At 33.7% G+C, this 21,178-nt stretch overlaps 1 protein-coding gene across 4 annotated transcripts in view; it reads left to right on the top strand.

The window, feature by feature from the left end:
- Nucleotides 1-471: 471 nt before the first annotated feature.
- The window catches only part of Adar (Adenosine deaminase acting on RNA), a 49,528-nt gene continuing 28,821 nt past the window's right edge, over nucleotides 472-21,178 (top strand). For 2 of the 4 annotated variants that reach the window (XM_017625225.1, XM_017625224.1), the window contains exons 1-2: nucleotides 2,625-2,718; nucleotides 3,003-3,157. In XM_017625225.1, the coding sequence (XP_017480714.1) occupies nucleotides 2,658-2,718; nucleotides 3,003-3,157 (216 nt within the window). In that variant the 5' untranslated portion in view covers nucleotides 2,625-2,657. Of the gene's footprint in view, nucleotides 568-2,624; nucleotides 2,719-3,002; nucleotides 3,158-21,178 lie in introns of those variants that run through there. The other 2 variants (XM_017625223.1, XM_017625222.1) reach the window with 2 other exon arrangements.

Below are 21,178 nucleotides of genomic sequence, written 5' to 3'. Positions count from 1 at the left end.
TTCATTTATTTAATTGATTTTTTTGTGCATTCTTTTTTCTTTTTATTTAAAAAATTTTTCGGTTTATTTGTTTTGGTCTTTTATGTTTATGTTTTTACATTTATTTTGTTTAAGTTTTTTTCTGTTTACATATGTTATTTTTATTTTCTATCTTTACTACACCAAGAACTACCCACTAACTGTTAATTTACCAATATGATCTATCGTAAAAGTTGCATATTTACCTTAGCCTAACCGTATGTCTGAATGTTGGTTTCTCTGTAACTATCAAGCAGCAAAACAAAAAAAAAACGAAAATACCCTAATATCCTTTATGTTGTACTCCTAATATGTGTATCTATCTAAATGTGTCACTAGCTCGATTGTATGTATGTACATATGTATGCTTGTATGTGCCTGCAACTATTCAACTAGCGAAATCAAATTTAATTTTTCTAATTTCTTTCTTCTCTTCTCTTCCTGCCCCCCTGCAGCCTTTGCTACAACCAACAGCAGATAATTCAAATATGAATGGCTATAGTCGCAAGTCACCATCAAAGCGTCGCTATGAGGGTTCCAAGTATCCAGGTAAGTGTNAATTTTTTAGCAGCTTGAAACTTGCACTTCTTCAGACTAGAATTGAATGGGCTATAAAACTGCATACCACAATTTTCTCTGAAGATTCTGATTAAAAAGTTTGATATTTTGGTGAAAATTTACAGAATTTTAATAATTTTTGTACAAAGGTTGAAATCTGAATTTATTCGTTGTTTGTTGTATACCCAGCTTGACTTTTGTATAAAAATAATAAACATTAAATAAACAAAAGACAAATAGCAAAAACTGACCAAAATAACGCACTCCTATTATTTTGTGGACCACTGTACATATATTCCTTTTAATTCATTATATTCTTTATTTTTACACTATTCGATATTATTATTTTTTAATTTTTAATTATCTTCAAATGTAAAATTTTATTTAGTTTGTATACGTAAAATTTAAATTATTATTTTTTTTTCAACCTAACACTTTTTTTGTCTGCTTCAATGGAGTTTCAAAATATATTTTGTTAGGTACATACTTCTCCATAAGTTTCATTAAATCGTAAGGGTAAACAAGTTGCTCTTGGCTTAAGAAAGTCATCGGCATTTAGTTTTTCAATTTCAAAATTTCTTTTGGTTTTAAATTTTTCAAATTTATTTTTCGCTGCTATTTTTTTGACTTATATCAATTTATATTTAACAATTTTATTGAGCTTGCGGCCGTTTTTGATGAAATTTTTTGTTGAAAAACAACAGGTTTCCAAAAAGGCAGCTAGTAACTTCAACCATTGTTTTACCACAAAAATGTTAATTTTAAATGGTTTGGATTTTTGGTTACATACATTTATATATTTTTGTTATTTTTAATTTTTTACAATTTTTCGTTTTTTATTTTATTTTATTTTTTTAATTATATTTTTTATTTTTATTTTTATTATTTGTATTTTTTTTATTATTTGTATTTTTTTATTATTTGTATTTTTTTATTATTTGTATTTTTTTATTATTTGTATTTTTTTATTAATTGTATTTTTTTATTATTTGTATTTCTTTATTATTTGTATTTTTTTATTATTTGTATTTTTTTAATTATTTGTATTTTTTATTATTTGTATTTTTTTATTATTTGTATTTTTTATTATTTGTATTTTTTTATCATTTGTATTTTTTTATTATTTGTATTTTTTTTTTATTATGTGTATTTTTTTATTATTTGTATTTTTTTATTATTTGTATTTTTTATTATTTGTATTTTTTTATTATTTGTATTTTTTTATTATTTGTATTTTTTCTTATTTGTATTTTTTATTATTTGTATTTTTTTATTATATATAATGTTTTATTGTTCGTAATTATTTTAATTTGTAGCTTTTTATTTTATTTTTTTTATTATTTGTATTTTCTATTATATTTAATTAGGTTTTTTGTTGATATTATTTTTCATTTATTAATTTTTTATTTATTTTTATATCTTATATAAATGTTTTATATATTTTTTATATATTTTTATACATTTTTTTATATATTTTTTCATATATTTTTTTATAAACTGTTTCATATATTTTAGATATATATTTTTATATTTTTTATATATTTTTTATTTTTATTTATTTTTTATTTTTTTTTTTATTTTTTATTTTTTTTTTATTTATTTATTTTTTATTTAGCATTTCATTTAATTAATTAATTTTGTTGTGTTTTCTTTTTTCTTTTTATTTTTATAATTTTTCTGTTTATTTGTTTTGGTCTTTTCTGTTTAAGTATTTTTTTCTATCTTTGCTACACCAAGAACTACCCAATAACTATTAACTTACCAATATGATCTATCGTAAAAGTTGCATATTTACCATAGTCTAACCGTATGTTTGAGTGTTGGTTTCTCTGTAACTATCAGCAGCAAAACAAAAAACAATAGTACCCAAAATCCTTAATGTTGTACTCCTAATATGTGTATCTATGTACGTCTATCTATCTAAATGTGTCACTAGCTCGATTGTATGTATGTATGTATGCTTGTATGTGCCTGCAACTATTCAACTAGCGAAATCAAATTTAATTTTTCTAATTTCTTTCTTCTCTTCTCTTCCTGCCCCCCTGCAGCCTTTGCTACAACCAACAGCAGATAATTCAAATATGAATGGCTATAGTCGCAAGTCACCATCAAAGCGTCGCTATGAGGGTTCCAAGTATCCAGGTAAGTGTGCACTGCAATATAACTGTATTGGAGCGGAAGTTTTCTCGTTTCCGGCATAGCTTTGATGACTAGTAGCTAGTAAATGCGGTGGATGGGAATGGCAGCTGATTTGCAAAATCCCCACTTTCAAAGCAGCAATACTCCGATGTTTTGTTGTTGGAAACGATGATTTACTGAGCTTCCGCTTTTCAGGGATAATTAATTTGCTTTTGTATGCAATTCACTATTCTATTCTATCATTTATTTATTTATTTATTTATTTTGGTTTTTTTGTTTCCTGCCAGCCTTGCCAAAGAAGAAGCCACGTACGGGCAAGGAGCGTGTACCGCAACCGAAGAATACCGTCGCCATGCTGAATGAGCTGCGTCATGGTTTGGTTTATAAATTGGAGTCGCAAACTGGGCCGGTGCATGCACCGCTATTCACCATTTCCGTTGAGGTGAGTGGCTGCGTATTTCGTTTTTTATTTATTTTTTATTGAAAACCGTTTACTTGTTTATTTTCGCCCACCCCCCGCCAACATTTATCAATGCAGCGCTTTTCGCTATCAAACTTTTTTATTTTGTTCGCACACCCTTTTTGTCGTAAGCGTCGAAATGTTTCAATTCTAATGGAATTTGCATGATCGCATTTTGCGCAGTGGCGCAACGGTGGTAGTGTTACGAATTGAGGTGAAGTGGGAGGCGCCTGGCGTGCGTGTGCTAGTGTGTGTTACCGAAAATTGTTGGCAATACTTTTTTTTTTTTTTGCTGCTGAATGAAAACGAGATTTGCTGAAGCATTTGAAGCGTTTGTATGAATTTGTGTGCCTCCGTTCTATGCATTTGCTTGGTTCAATCCGGTCTTTTGTATCAATATTGCGCTTCGTATTTTTGTTTGTTTTGTATACTTTTTATTTCACCATTTTTTGATGCTTCCAACTATAAAATTTTTTCGTTTTGCTACACATTTCTGCCAGCGCTAGGTTCTATACTTTGAAATAGTTGGAAATTTCCATCGAATTTTTAGTGAGTTTTTAATAGCGTTTTCTTCTTCTTTTCCATTTTTTTTTTTACTTATTTATTTAGAGAAGAGCGCAGTTTTTCCATGCGCTTTAAAATTAGTTTACTCAACGGCGATGAGTGCGGTTATTTTTTTTTTATTTAATGGCTAAGTCAATAATAATTTAGTATTTTTTTTTATAAACGTTACAGTGTTAAAAGTCAATTTATAACGCAGTATATAAAAATGCAAGTGGAAAAAATACACAAAAATTAATTTACTTTATAGCTCTTTGATAGCACTCGCTTCAGCCTGAAAAACACTGGCAGAATCAGGAAGTCGAACGGAGTATTAAATTCGAATATCAGTCGAGTCAGTAGAGATATCCCTACGATAGAGCCCATTTTGGAGCCGGCGCTAAAAGAGTTGTGTCGAAACGTTAAAAAAGCAGTTTTCTTGCTAGGTTCTCGAAAACTGAATAACGCACATAGTGTTATTAAATGGGCTAATTTTCTTCCGTCTAATGATGTGAGCGTCTATTTTGACATTTTCTTGTCTAGGTTGGCTTAGCTATTTTCCACTAAAATACCTCTTATTCCTCCTAGACTTCATAAACTACCACGGTATACTACTTACGTAGTACTACTCTAAAAAATTTTAAGAATAAAAAAGTAATAAATAGCATAAACTGTATAAGGGCAACACTGCGAATGCTGTTCTCAGAGATCAATATACAAACTATGTGAATCAATTAAGTGTACTGGATAAGTTTCTTTATAGTTGCTAAATTGGTAGACTGGAAGCTGAGCTAAATGAAAGTCCTAAAGCAGTTTGAAATTTTTATTTTTTTTTATTTTATTTTTTTTTTATTTTATTTTTTTTTATTTTTATTATATGTGCTTCAAAGGGAAATGCTTTCAGTCTTTGCCTGACACAGTTGAATGCTTTGCTGAGTTCTTCCACCGTGTGACAGTCAATTTTACACACGAAAAAATCAATATATTCACAAAACTGGGGGCCAAATATAGATTCGATACATTGTACAAAAATTAGACTTTCTTGATCCCAAAAATTTCTATTCATGTGCATATACAAAGAATTTTTTTTTTTATTAAAAACACTTGTTCCCTCTATATAAACTCCTGGCCCCTTTGGTGAAAGGTTGGCTACGCCCTTGTATACGGTCAGTTTGTTCTTTTAAAGCGCATACATGGTTCCAAAATAACGATTCCAGTATCTTCATTTATGTATATTGTAACTATCAATATCTTAAAAAGGGAAGTGTACATTTTTTTTTTTATCTAAAACTTATAAAGTTAGAAGGACGAAATTCGAGGATGTGGTAGTTTACGTGTTAGTCCTTGGCATATATTTTTTTCAAAAATAAATATTGGAAATTTCCAAGGATATTTAAGGATAAAATTTTAAAAGGACATTTTCAATACTTATTCGTTGTGGCGCAACAAAATTTTTTTTTTTTTTAATTCTACAGAATTTTTCCTTTTAACTGATCCCCATGTTGTTACTCTACAATGCACCAAATCTTTTAAATAATTTTTTTATTCAATCATATCCTGGAAATTTCAAAGTCCTTTAAAAATTAAAAACGCAGTTGTACTATATTTAGCTCCTAGTTTTCTGAATATATTGATTTTTTGTGCGTTTTAAAAAATGTTGGTTTTTGTCGCACGGTGTAATCAAAGTACCTCTCACGCTCGCTCGAATTTATCCGAACGCATTGACCTTGGTTATCTCTTAATCACTGAATTGGATCTAAGTATTGCTATGTCCACGCTTAACCCTTCGCTAAAATGCGACAGTGATGACCTCTGTGCCTATGCCTGATAGCTTTTTGGGCGTTCTGTAAAAACTAATTGTAAACGCGCCTTTCAAACCCTTTTCACGGCACAGGTTTCGTCCTTCATCAGCCTGCATATTGCTATAAAAGGCCAAGTACTCATCTATATACCATTTGTACAGACCTCTCGGTATGGGATTTTGATATAGAAATTTCTGTCGAAACAAATTTCTTTTAGTACAGAGACGGTATTTTACCCAAAAGAAGTCACTGTTGCTTAAAGCTTAAACAGACAGCAGCGTTGATTCGGCTTAACTCGGACTTAATCCGGATCAACAGCAGTTAATACTCGAGTTGATCCGGATCAACGCTGCCGTCTGTTTGTGCTTTTAGTCACATTCGCTTTGTTTAAAAGGTGAAAAAAAAATGTAACTAATAATTTTGAGAATGTATTTAATTACTTAAATCCAATTTTATGCTTTTTTTGTCCTCATAAATAACCTCCTTTGTTTCCTCCACCTAATAAAATATTTTAACATCAGATATGCGTCGCTTTTAACTTATTTGTTATTGTCTTTTATGACTTGTGAGCTGATTGTTGCGGCTGTTAATTAACTTATGTTGATTTGTTTGGCACTTAAGTAAATTGATAGAATTTTGTTGTGAATCAACCACAAGGTAAATAGCACAAATAACAGCAGTAATCAGCCTCATTGCGTAGGTCGTAAATTAGGCTAAATTGTACGACTCGACAACAGTAGCATTGTCTATTGTCGTAATGAAATAAGTAAACGACCAAAATCGTCGAAAACTATACAGTGCTGCCAAGTTTTTCCGTTTTAATACACTAGTCGAGTGGAAATTTTAGGCAATGACGTGCAATTTTCGATACGATTCGACTCTCGAAAAACGACTGGCATTCGACACGACTCTCGCAATGAGGGTGAAAATTTCATGAATAAAATTTCCAATGAATATCCTTAAATTTTAAGAGTAAACAAGTGCGTCATATATACGTATGTATGTATGTACATATGTATGGACAATATCAGCAATTTCTAGTATTAAGCAAAGCAACTGTGAAAATGCCGACTGATGACCGATGTGAGCAATAATTTGCCGGCTACTATACATATGCACGTTTTATATATAAAAACAAATTTTCTCTACGTTGTATAATCATAAAATCCGCTCACAGCAAAGAATCATTTCTGTTCATTGAACACAATAAACATTATTCAACCAGATAATCCTTAGAGTTGACTGCATTTCAAAAGTTATTGTTTCATTCATATGCTTCTACAGAGAGATGAATGTTGATAGACTTTTAATTCAATGCACATAGTACATATGCTAAGCGCATGCAATGTCCTTGCTGCTTGCTGTCCACAATTTTATACTAATTAACCTTAATGCCTGGTGCGGTGAAACGCAAATGTTTGTTTTTATGCATCGGTGATGCTATCAATCCACTGATACTTTTAGTAGCACCACCTTTTTATTTTATGTATTTTATTAGCTTCGATAGCTTTCGATTCTATAAATAACATAAAAATATATCAACATACATACGTACCTGGAAATGTGTAATGTGTATGATCCCCCAATGTGTAATAAAATGTGGTAATTTTTATTGGCTCACAATAAAATATTTTGTTTCAAGTTTGGGTCATTTGTGAGGCGAAAAAAAACTTGCTTCATACTACCTTCAATTGGTTTTAAAATTAGTTAGTTTTACAAATTTCTACGAAAATCCAAAATTGCGTAAAACTGGTAAAAAAAATGGTTGGAATTATTTATCTTGAACAACCCGCCTCAGTTTCAACAAACATGATACAAAGTTCTTTTAAACATTTATCATCTGCCATAAGAATTTACGGTAAAAAGTTGCCAACCCATTTTTTCTAATGAAAATTAACGTAATTTTCGGAGGAGTTCCAACGCGGCCCAGCTCATGAATGCAATTGCATTGAAACATAATATTGTATTGGTAAAGTATTCTGGAAAGCAGCACATTTTTCGTGCCATATCCTAATGCACATATGTACATACATACAAATAAAAAATAAATGAATAAAAATTCTTACATTGGCCAAAGGGGTTCGACGTATCTGAGTGCTCATTTATTATCCATGTCAGCCGCAAATGTGCAGTTCTACTTCGTAACACTGATGAATGAAGATACATACATATTCTCATACATATGTACATACCTACATACATATGTACGTCCGAATATACTTAGAAATGTTAAACCAGGTATAGCGCCTGTAAGTATATCAACACTGTTTTTTTTTAATATTAAATGATAAGAAACACAAACTTTAATATTTCTAAAAAAGTGACATTTTGCGTAAAATATATTTTTTGTTTTTATTTTACTACGTACAATTAGTCCAGCGTTTTCTAAATTTTGTATTCTTATAAATCACTCATAATTTTTGTCAAGGTCCTTGAAATAAGCGTAACGCATACCACTTAACCATTTCAAAAATAGTCAGAAGGTGGCTAATCGGTAGCATATGTTGGAGCTTAGATTTGAGGTTATTGATTTTCGCCATGAGCACATGAAATTCACGTTTTCCTTTGAAAATTCACTTTTTTCTTCGAAATTCATGGTTTTCTTCGAAATTCACGCTTTCCTTCGAAATTCACGTTTTTCTTCGAAATTTACGTTTTTCTTCGAAATTAACTTTTTTCCGAAATTCACATTTTATTCAAAGTTCACTTTTTTTTTCGAAATTAATGTTTTTCATCGAAATTCACGCTTTTCTTCGAAATTCACGTTTTTCTTCGAAATTCACGTTTTTCTTCGAAAATCACGCTTTTCTTCGAAATTCACGTTTTTTCGAAATTCACGTTTTTCTTCGAAATAGAGCTTGTCCAACAAAACTACCAGCATTCAGAAGGAGAAGATCCTCCTTCCCTCCAGCTCCTCCTAAATGAACGTTAATTAATGCGCATTTGCATATTTATGTATGTCACATCCTTAAATGAAATAAAAATTTCATGCTTGTAATGTTCTTATTTCTTGCAAATTTCTCACATATATATATTGAACAGGGAGCATTAAGAGCCTTGGACTAATGTACTACGGCAATTTGTAGGCAGTTTCATAGTTATCGATGAATTAGTATTGATAAATTGGTATCGATAAATTGGTATCTATAAATTGGTATTGATGAATTGGTATCGAAAAATGTATATCGATAAATGAATATCGATACATTGGTATCAATAAGTTGATATCGATAAATTTGTATCAATAAACTTATGTCGATAAATTGATGTCTATAACACATAGCTATAAAAAACAGCGGGTCAAGATACACATAAACATCAAGAATTAGACTACAATTTCTACATAAACTCCTGCCAGAAATGTACCCACGTCAAAATTTACTTGCTATTTATTGCTTCCATTTAAAGTTTTATTTAATTCATACTTATTTTTAGCTGTACCAAACTCTTATGGCTCAGTTATGCATACTTGGCATTGCATGAGAGCTGTCACATAAGGAATTTGTTAAATGAGCTTTGCGTGTAAGCGGCTACCGAACGCACAACATTACATATGTAGAAGTCTGTTGGTTTTTGATTTCTACGTAAAAATGGCGTGCTATGCAGCGCAGTGTAAAGTATGCATAACTGAGCTATTAGCTATCCATGCTAAAATGTGCCGCCATATGCTTACTAAAAATATATGTAATTGTCCTCAATAAATGCACTCCCCATACAGACTCATTAATCAAGTTTCGAATGAACGAAAAACTTAATTCAAAATTTGGCAAACGCAGCGCGAAATAAAAGCTCAAATAAATTGTTAAGCTTCATTGAAAATGTCGGTGCAAATATACATACGTATTTCTATTGGAGCATATACGATATCGCCAATAAATATACAAATAGCAGCTAATTCAAAAAGGGATGCAAAAATTTGCAAGCAAAAAAAAACATACATATGTACATACATTCGCGCTTATTTGTTTGTTTTTATTTTAAATTCTTGCAATAGCTAATTCAGACATGAAGCGAATGATTTTTGATCATAATTCACTTAAAATGTGCACAACACCTGCAGTTGTCAATTGATATTAGAGCAGGAGAGCACAACAGTGAACAAAAATCACAGTCGCCGCCACTCATTTGTATTGAAAATTGCATTAGAGCTTTGCTCCGAAATGAATATGCAAATAAAGTGCAAAGGCACTCAAAGGCTCGGTCGGTCGCCTGCCTGCTGATAGTGTTGCCGCAAGTGAATTATGTTGCCACTTATGTTTATTCATGTAAATAAGGGCGTTCATATGCCCATAAGTACGCGTTGGTTGTTTTTTCGGCTATTTATGTACATAAATACATACACACACATATATATATATATATATTTGGCACGTTGTTGTGCAAAGAGAAAACATTTAATTTATAGTCCACATTTGCATTTGTAACACCAATTGGCTCAACGAATCGCCAACTCATTTGTGCCGCTTTTAATTGATTGCCATTCGCACACGCACGCCCATAGAGAATTCGCCAGCTGTTACCTATGTAAGTATGTGAAGGAGATAGGCTCGCGTGCAATCTGCGTACGTTGCTTTCTTCTGGTACGGTCCAAAGCCCCAAAAAACAGAGGGGTGGTCGACGATCCACTCTCTTCTCATCCCGCTTGGAAAACGAGGATGCTACAGAGTATTTTGCCTGTAATTGCAGACTAGACACGCTTATGTAGGTCAGATGCATTAAGGATGGGCAAGGCACATTGTTATTTGTTCGGCAAACTTTTTAAAATCTTTTTATGCCTTCTAAAAGCCATAAACAAATTCCATCCTTCAAACCGATTTTCATTGGAAATTTTGTTATAAAAACATAGACAAATATTAACTATTTAACTCATTAGCCATCGGAAATGAATTTAAAATGTATCGTAAAATTATTTTTAAACTAAATAGTTACAGAAAAAGCTTTAATTTCGCTTAATTCCAACATAAAGTCAGTTTTACTAGCTCAACTACCTACCGCCGAATTAATAGAAATTTTAATTTTTGTGTTTTGTATTTCAGCAATCGTGAATGAAAACGCAATAAATTTCAAAGAATGTTTTGCCACGCTCAGTACACAGCGCAGCGAAAACATTTTAGTTTCCTGCTGCCTGCCACAATGTCTTCGTAGTTGTTGTGCCTACATTTTTTGTTGTTTGCTTAGCTCCAGCAGTGCCAGTTAAACTATACATGGAGATTTGTTTTTGGTACGAGTATGTTTTGCAGTTTGCTCTTGGCTGTCTGTGCGTGCGAATTCTATGAGTTGAACAGGTGATGTACACCGCATACATTTGCTCGCGGCCTTAAATGCATAGAAACTACCAAAACACGCAGGATAGTGCAATGAATTTTTGGCCAGGCAACAATGCCAAATTTGTGTCAGCTGGAATGGAAGGCGTTGTGTGTGTGTGTGTGCCTTTATGTATGCTAAAATTCATATTTATTCTGGTATTTTGTTGGTTCATATGGAAATGAGCAAAACACGCAATGTAGTAGCTAACTTCGCTGTGGGAATGTTTGTAGCCAAGGCAATCAGTGACATGGCAGCGGCAATAAGTTTCTACGCACGTCAGTTGTCTAATGGTTTGGGCCATCATGTCGGTTTGGTGATTTTGTGTAGGTTTTTTTGTTCTAAAATCGGTTATTCATGTTATTGCTTGCTTCTATTGTTATCCTTACTATTGTTTTCTGTTTGTTTATTCGGTATGATTTCGTGTGACATGCGCTCTAATTAGATATTGTATGTATAATGTATTTGCATAGCATGAATTTATTTAGTCTAGAGACTACTTTTTAACAATTAAAAAAAAATAAAAAATAAATAAATATACATATATGTATATTTGCGATTTAAGAATGAATAAGGCGGCTTTATAGGCGACATATTGAGGGGAAAATCAGCAGAGATTTTATAAACGCTGTAATTTTCACCATGTCTTAATATTAGCGAATTCCTTAATTACAGTACGCTCTCGGTTAAAGCAACTGCAACTTTTCAAAAAACTGTGCCTCTGTAAACGCAACTTTCTATCCATAATTTCTTATTTTGTTAAATGTTTGCCTTCAATGGGCTGAAAAAAACTCGGTTTCAGTAGAAAATACCTTAACTCGTGAAAAGCTGAGAAAGTCGACCGTCGACAAAAATGTATGCTTAAAGAAAATACAAACGAACATTTTCCAATTTTTTCAAAACAAATTAACCAATAACTATACTTATTTCAATTTTGTATACATATAAATGATATTCAAGTGAATTATATTAATAAAACAGGCCAACAAAAATGGAAAAAAAATATTGGTGCGACAAATGTTAAAGCTATTTTGATAGACTTTTTGTGCTGATTATGAATCCGTAAGTATAAAGGTTCCATCAGCTCCAGATTTTGAGAAAAACGAGGCCAAATTGTCAAAAAATCACTTTTTTTTACAATATTTGAGAAGTTCTAGCACAGAAACAAGCACTTCAGCTTAAATGAAGGCTTGAACTTTCAACTACAACCCCTGCAAATACCATCCCTGCAGCACTTTGATACTAAGGTCACTTAAAGCATAAACAGACGGCAGCGTTGATCCGGATCAACTCGGGTATAAACTTCAGTTGATCCGGATTAAGTCCGAGTTAATCCGGATTAACCCTGCCGTCTGTTTAAGCTTTTATAGTCATTTATTTGATGACGATAATTTGATGCCAGAGGCGATCAAAGAAATCAACACTTCTTCATTACTGCGTGGACAGTATGCCGGAGTGAATCGTTTACAATCCAGATTACTTTTCTATAAGCATAGCCGCTTTGTAGTTAGCGTCCTTTACATGCTGACTCACTTGTAATCGGAAAGTATGCAATGACCGTCGGAAAGCATGCTACGACCGAACACTCTTCGGGCGTTCATTACAATTAAGTATTCGTCGACTACAATTTTAAATCGGTCAGCAGTGCGCCGTTGGGCTTGTGAGAATAAATCCACCGTTCTCCCCGCATTACTCTGCTTAATGCTCTCACCGCTTATAACAGCTTCAATATAATCGCACCTTTATCTTACTACTTGAACCAATGCTCAGGTGCGCACTCGCAAGATTACTTTCCTTTGCAGAAATCGAAACTTAGTCGACTTAAGTACATAAATATTTGAAGTAATTTCTGAAGCGTAACATTTCCAAGTGAGTTAATAAATTATGCGCATTTATTTCTTCAATTTATATTTCAGCTTTTTATTTTTGAAACTATTTTCATTCCTTTTTTGACAGGCCAATTTGTTTTCATTAGAAGCTTAATTTATTCTACAATTTTGGCACATAATTGGCTACCTAGCAAATACTTGTACTAAATAAATGCAAAATATAAGAAAACCCACTGCAGATTTAATTAAAAACTCACCGTCCATTGCCGCTAGGGGCTCTCTTCACCTTTCACTAAGCAGCTACATTCAAAAAAAAAAAAAAAAAATGGCGCGTATTTGACACTCTTATCACACTGGCAGTTCATAGTTTCTGCTTTTGCCCACGCAATGGAATTAAGTAGTTGGCCAAAAACACCCCATTTTGCTGTCGCCAAGCGAGAGTTATTACAAGCAATTAAATTCTGCATCAACGGCAACCGGCAGCGGCAAATTTGCAATGGAAATAAATGAATTTAATGCTATGCATTGCAGTGGTTGCGGTTTCAAAAATTAATGTGGCAAAAAAAAAGAAGCATATTCACACACACACACACATCCAAACATAAAACTGCAAGTGCAAACTTACATAAATAAATTGTAGTGTGGGCGTGTAGTAGGGTATGTGTTACATATTTGGTCAGCTACTGCCAGTGGAGCGCGTCAAATTACGCAGGATAAATGGTGTGCAAAACCCATTGGCAACGAGTGCGAGTGCGAGTGGGAGGAGTTGGATGGTGCGCGGAAGAGCATAGAATTTTTGAGTGTTATCGGGTATTTGTTGGTGTGCAGAAAAGTTTTATGTAGCAAATGTTGTTGCTGTGCTAATCATATTAGAACTAAATAATTGAGATTTGAAAAGGAATTTGTGGAGTAAATATTGAGAGCGGATAAAATTAGATTTATATAGAATTTGTTGAAAAAAATACAACTAAGAAATTTTAATGAAATTCAATTGCCAGTCTAAACGTGGCTGTGCCTCTTAGGATTCTCATAAGAAAGTTTAGGTTCCTTTCGCAGAGCCACAGCCAACTTCCCTATAATCTGCTGGTATGTATGTATGTATGCAGATTAGTACACCCACTGTTAGTAGCTACTCTAGCCTTAGAGTTCTGTTCCCAAAGTCTTGCCTTAGATCCTTGTCTAGTCCGTTTCTTCATTTCCCGAAAGATTCTATGCACATTCGACATTGCTGACCATATTGACGGCTGAGCGGAAGATCGACTTATATCTCGGCAGCCGGTCCGAAAACGCCTTGTCTCAGAAAATGGCTCAAGAATGCCCTACTTCAAAATCGGGTTGACCGTTTTAGATTCTTCTGTGAAAACTCAAGTCTTGAAGCTGCCATGTCGATATCCATGATGTGATAGCCGAGGTGGTGGCTGTTCCACACTGACCGGTAAATATATACTCTAAGCTCAATGTACTACCGACCCAGGAGATAGTCAACATAGTATATACATACATAGCTATACGGACACTATAGCGAATTCCTTGCTGAAACTCTCGAGAGTAATAGCGTTTTCTGAAGACCCATGAGACTTTTCAAACTCTTAACCCTAGAATACTATTCTTAAAAAATATTTATTTTTTTTAATATCGCCTGACTCCGTTGCTACTACAACTAGCGACCCAGGACTGCAGCTACGACGATGGCAAAGAAACATGGTTAGTATTACAGGGTTAATTAGAAACGATGATACACTACTTTTGTTGTTGTAGGAACAACCTAATTCCTCAGTCCACTAGTCTATCTGGGAAAGGCTGATATAGCCGAAAATATGTTAGGTATGTCGGGGTGGAGTCTGGATGCTACAGTAATCAGATCCTAGAAGTGCCAGAGTTATACAGGTATCTCAAAGGAGCTAGAGCTTTTATTCTGCGTTGGGTGTAGGTTGAACTCCTATGGTAGCATTCACCGGAGGGGAGTTGGCAAAGGTTGTCTCTTGGGGAATGTCGTTCATGACCTGTCTGTATAACGTCGGGTCTAGTAGTTGGGCGATGGTTAAGGCTCCTTGCAGCAAGGAGCGAGTAAGATCACAGATATAGCCGTTTGCTCTCAAGCACAGAACAACAAAGCCATTGCGGGACGTCGATATCGAGCAAGCGTCAGCCGTAAGAGATCATTGAAAGGCCCAACTAAGAAAGCTCCAAGATGCATAAGTTAAACAGTGGTGGGAAGAGGTCACCACCCTGCAAGTCCTCGTGTTTAATTTTTCTTTTTTTTTAAGTTTTTTTTTCTCTCCGCTGTAGCTGTGTATGTACCCAAGGGAGGAACTGATTCTGTAAACTACCATCCAACAAAACCGCTTGAGTGCGAACATTTATAGGTTTGTGCAAATATAATAGACTACACTACTTTGGATTCTGTAAAAATTTCGTCCACTGGACTGCCTTTGGCTGTGTTGCCGAGGAGTTCGCCGTGTCATTCAGGTTATCATATCCAGCAAGGTGGACGTTCATTCGAAGTTACTCAATTTTAAGGCTACTCTTCGTGAGACCTTCTACTAGCTTTTCCAGCAAGCTGAAATAAGCAGGACACTTGTAGAGAATCTTCTCAATCGCTAACCTTCTATGGTTCATTCGAGGTCTCGAAATATTTGGACTAAAAAAAATAAAGCAAAAATAATTTAAGAAACTAAATTTAACCATATTTCCATCCATTCAATTTCAGCCTTGTTGGCTGAAATCGCAAAAATAAAAAAATAAAAGTTTTTACTAGTTTTTACCTGACAAGCACTTCAACATTAAAAAGTTTTCAAAACAAATATTTGTGGCCTGCATTTATTTTAGTTGCACTTCAGTGAACACACACGTACGCATGCACATACATACACACACAAGTGCTTTATCTACATTAGGATGGTTCTACGTACAAAATAATTACATACACAAAAATTTTAAGATTAAAAAACATTTTAGAGCGCTGCCAGGATTCGAAAGAATTTAATTTTTTCTGACCACAAAAATTCGACACAATTTTGACTTTGACCAGCTATAACTCAGCGAGTTTATGAATTTCTATGAATAAGTTTTAAGAGTATGTGTCAAATTTATCAGATTTATAGTCAAGATTTTGTCGAATTCGCGCGATTAAAAAAATAAAATTTTTCAAACCTGGCTAAAAATAAAAAATAAAAAAAAAAATTTGGTCAAAATTGTGAAAATTAAGTGGTGCCCTATAAAAAATGTAGATGCTGAGATATATGTATTAAGAACCACCCTGATGTACATGCATAAAGTATATAGAGGCGCAAAGTGAGACTGCATTCACGCTGCCTTGGACACATTTCAAAGTAAGCAATAACTGCAACTAAAATTTGTTTAGATGCAAATGTTGACGTCGAGTACACTAATAACTTTTAGTACAACAACAAATAGAAAAGAATAGAAATACAAAGGTTATTTGCAATGTTTTTTTGTATATAAAAATTTATTTTATGTTTTTTTTTCGTTTTATGCTGCCACCGTGAGTAGCGCCACTCGTCACTCACTCACTCACTCGTCGTTTGAGTGGACATCCGCCCCATGAAAACTTAGGTAGGCTCACCAAATACATAACTTGTCACAGCAATCAAAACCCGCTGAAGGATCACACACACACACACACACGTCGCTCCCCATCTTCCTCGCTCCGCACCCATATCCACACATCCACTGCAGTTCATTGTGTGAATAGTTGCAATATTATTGCAGTGCTGCCATCCGCTTGCGCCTGCGCTTCCTCTGCTCTTGACTGCGGCTGCCGCTGCTGCTGCTGTTCGCTCGTATAATGCATTTCATATCCTTTTATGCTCTGAAATGCAAATGTCAGCTTCCGTTGTTGCATGAATCACTTCAATCAAGGTTGTACACAGCCCGAGAACACCCTTCTCCCTCTCGTCCGCTCTATCCTTCCCTTCACTTGATTTTCATATGTATAAAATGTTTGTTGTTTGCTTTGTTGTTTTCAACTTACCTGCGGCTGACTTTGGTGGCATGTAGATACATTCATTAAGTACATACCAGATGTGTGTGCGTGTGTGCGTGTGCCACCCACATACTGCCACTTTTATACATACAATTTCACTTATTGTGTATTGCATAGGTAACAAAAACAGCAAAAACAGGTTTAAGATGCAACTCGAGTACTACGCGTCAGTTGTAATATATATTGTCTTGGGCACAAGGACATATGTATGTAGGTGTGAGTGCGTTCCGATGTGGGTGGGTGCTATTATACGGGTGTTTGACGCCGCTGCACTGAGCCAAAAATTATGCAAATCCTATCGCAGCGCCATGCATTTACACGTGTAAGGTATGTATTTTTTTTTTCAGCCAGTGACTGCTATTCATACATGAAAAGTATTCACACTGGAATGTAGAATGCAAAATATGTAAAGTGAAGTAGATATGTACATTAGGGTGCGAATGGTAAAGTTTGATATATTTCTTAAGACTTCCGTTAGCAAACTGGACTACTTTGAAACTACCCATGTACCTTTAAATTAATCGAAATCTGACAATAGGAGTACTGAGTTTGAATTAAAAAAGCGCAATGCAGTTGAATTAAATATTTTTTTTTGTTAACAAAAATAGAAGGCCACGTTTGTCTAATTTTTTTTTTTTGAGCGGAAAAATGCCGAAATATCCCATTAATAGAACACTGAAGTTTTCAAATAATCCCAAAAGTCACCAAAAGATCACGAGCAAATCTTTAAAAGTTTCGATAGGTCAAGAAAAACCCAAAATATGCTAAAGTTCCGAAAGCTTTCGTAAAGTCCCAAAAAAATCAAAAAAAAAAGTTTCGAAAGATCTCAACAAAAAAAAAAATAAATTAATTAATAAAATTACAGAAACTCGAAAAGTATCGAAAGTCTTGTAAAGTCTAAAAAAAGTTAATTATCTAAAATAAAATCCAAAAACTAATCAGTATTCCTTGCTCAAAATCAGGGACCGTAGCTTGTATGCTTTTTTTTTAAAAAAGTCGATAAATAATCGTTATTTTCATTAACATGTTTTCGACAAAAAAAAATATTAGATTTTGATTTTTATTTTTTCTTAAAAAATAACAGTTAACATTTGACTTTTATTTTTTCAATAAAAAATAATAGTTAAAATTTTACTTTTATTTTTTTCGATCAAAAATAACAGTTTACTTACAACTAATATATAAACAAATATAAGTAAAACAAATATATAAACAAATTCTTTCCGCCTGTTATTTTCGATACCTGTTCAAAAAAATAAAAGTCAATTTCCTTTAAGTCATGAAGAAGGGTTGCTTAGATAAAGCTGTACTTGCTTATTTTTCTAAGGATACCTATGATCCAATCTAGAATCAAGCGATAGAAAAGAATTGGTAAGAAATTTAAAAAAAATATCCATCACCTAAAAAATAACCGTTTGCTGGTGGGCTGGCCTACGCCTTAAGTGCAGTTTGCCTGCCATTATAGCCGCGAAAACACTTAGATACCTAGACAACATGTTCTCCAACACGTAGTTCATGGCCTTAAGCATTGTAAATATACCTAAGCTTTATTTTGATATTTCTTAAGTTGGGTTTCCACTCAGCACTATATGACACAATCTTTAAGATAAAGTTGGGAATTTACACAATTAAATATCAGCAAATTTCTAAACTCAAATCATCAAATTTAAAAAATTATTGAAAATCTTTTGTTTTTGTTTATCTTAACCGTAAAAGAAGATAGTCCTTGCATTTGTTTAAAGCAATTAGAATTTCCTTTTATTTAAAAGTTGATCGAATTCCTAAAAATTTCGAGCCACGCACAACACAAGGATTTAAAGTTGATCTCAACTACTTCTGTGCATAAGAAAAATCATGTAAAATATTTACCGCCTCTGCCATTTTTTAGTACACATAGCTGTACATTTATTATGCATGCAGGCATTTAACTGTATATGTAATTAGCATGCAGTATTTTTTACCTTGAAATTTCGCCTTGAAATATGCCACAAAAACCAACACTTTTGTGGCAGACACTTCAGTTCTAGTTGAATAAATGCCAAGAATAATTGTGGTGGCAATAAAATGAACGGGACGGGCCCTGCTTAGCTTAGCTGCAAATATTTATTAGCCAAAACATAAGACCATAAATTTTAAAAATTATTGGATGTAACAGCTCAATATTATACACATTTAGTGCCCGTATGTGCCAGTGAAAGTAATGCACGGCTATGGAAACAATTGCGATTGTTTTTATCTTTGATCCTAAAATGTATTATTATAATATTAATGTATATGTGGAAGAGAATAAAATCCAAATAATAGCATGCCCAACAGTGAAGATATTTACTCGCAGTTACAGTTTCTTCTTTAAAGGTCTGATTATGGCAACTTAACGTAACGTAGCGGCTGTCACTTAAAAATTCTCTTAAATGGATGTTGCTTATATTTGGGCAGGCGAAAGTTAACGCAAGTTAATGTCACGTTGAAGTCCGTTTCATTTTGATTTTCTAAGTTCTAAGTTACGTAAAGTTAAGTTGCCATAATCAGACTTTTAGCTGTGGTGGTTGCTTTACGTAATCGCTTTTCAAACACTTCTCTGTGATTGTCTCAATGAATCAACATTTTTTTACTTTGTATTACTTACTTGAATCGTTAACAGATCCATATTAGATTATACTAATTAGGTTTATGTTGGGTAAGGTTTTCATGACCATCACCAAGAGTGCGGAACGCCTGAGGCAAAGATGGTTGGGTCATCGTTATACAGCAGCTTACTTTTTTAAGTCTTCTATGCTGAATGATTCAGTAGCTCATTGATAGACATCACTTGATTTGTGTTTCTAAAAAGTGTTGCCCTCACTTTTAAGAAAAGTAACCAAAAAAATGCAAATTTTATTTTTTCTACTAAATATTTCACTTACTCTGCTCAGGACCCTGACTGAGATCGGCGGCCAGTACCTTTATACTATTTAAATCGCCGGGAACTGATGGTATATGCTCAGCCATGCTGCATGAAGGCAGAGACCTCTCGGTTAGGGGAATGTGTCTCCTTCTGGCACTTACCCAGAGACTAAACTCACAGTGGACATCTGTGCCTCCGAATGAAAGTATGGATACTATAAATAAATCCCTTCCCTGTGGACCCTCACGGTAGATTTAAAGGCAAGTTACAATGCAGTCGGACACGGACACAGATATACCAGGTGGATCAGATGAATTGGCTTGGGCTGGCAGGTCGCATTCTGCTACAAATACCTTCCACTGGGCTCGTAAAAAGCTTTAATTATGCAAACTGTAACTTAAAACCTACTTGGTCGATCTGGGATACAGAATGTGGGGTATTATGTAAATGTATTACCTCGAACATAATCCAACTCAGTATGGCTGTGGAAATCACCACTTGCCATTGCCTAATGGGAATGTCTGCTTGAAGCATGAGGCTTTCAATAAACGATCTATGCCAAAGATGCCAAAACGAAGAGGTGATCGAAAATAACGAACACTTTCTCTGCCTTCGTCCGGTATTGCCGAAACTCAGGCAATGCTATTTTTATGAAACCTCATTCTAGCAGCAACACTTTAAAAATAAAACTAAAACGGTATCACCCCGACTCCTTTGGGCCTAAGTGTGTCTCCAGAAGTATGAAGACAGCAACTACTGCCTAACTTAACTTACGTAACTCTCTATAGATACCCTCCCAAGCAAACCTAATCCTAAACGGTATTAAGTGTTTGGATGCCATTTCTTATTCGAAAACTACATGTAGGAGGGTTGCCACCTTTTAAAAAGTCAAATTCAATTTAATTTAGGGGAATTAGGTAATTCAAATACCTAATGTATCACAATAAGTATGTTAGAGGAAAGAGTTGCTAGAAGGTTGTAGTTTGAAAATTTTTTGAAGAGGGTTGCCACATGTTTGGAAAATCCAATTTATATAAATATGCACAAGTTACGTATGTATGTACAATATCAAATAGTAAAATGTGGGTGTTGGAGGAATAAGCGGGTTGTAATTTGAAAATATTTTGAAGAGAGTTGCCAGCTCTTTGAAAAGGTAAAATTAAATTTTTTAATAAATTAAATGAATTTCTTCAATATGGGTATCAATCGAAAAATTTTAAATTTTAAAAAGGCTCCATTTCTAAAGTACATGTGGTAGGGTTGCCACCTTTTAAAAAGTCATACGAAAGCAGGAAAACTAGTTAATATATATTGTGGCATTAAATCAAATCGGTCGGTTAACGACACCATTTTTCTATATATTTCGAGCCTAGTGCCACCTAGCGGAATATTTTGTAGCCTATGCTGGAAGCAATTACTTATCAAAGGATTTTCGATTGGCGTATCTGGAGAGTTATAGAAAGTTAGTAAATATGTAAGTGATAAAGTCCATCATATAAATCACTCATAAGGAAATACATACATATCTTTCGTCTCATGAGTGCAGGCATGACAAACTATTTTTGCAGGTGTATCTAAGTAAAGTGAAAATCAATTGAGCAAGAAAAAAGATGGACAAGAATAAAAAGAAAAAAAAAA

Source organism: Rhagoletis zephyria, unplaced genomic scaffold, assembly GCF_001687245.7.
Source record: "Rhagoletis zephyria isolate East Lansing unplaced genomic scaffold, Rhagoletis_zephyria_1.1 Rzeph_scaffold_03949, whole genome shotgun sequence".
Classification (NCBI taxonomy): domain Eukaryota; kingdom Metazoa; phylum Arthropoda; class Insecta; order Diptera; family Tephritidae; genus Rhagoletis; species Rhagoletis zephyria.
The sequence above is the reverse complement of the archived record's forward strand: the minus strand, read 5'-3'. Positions and strand labels throughout refer to the sequence as shown.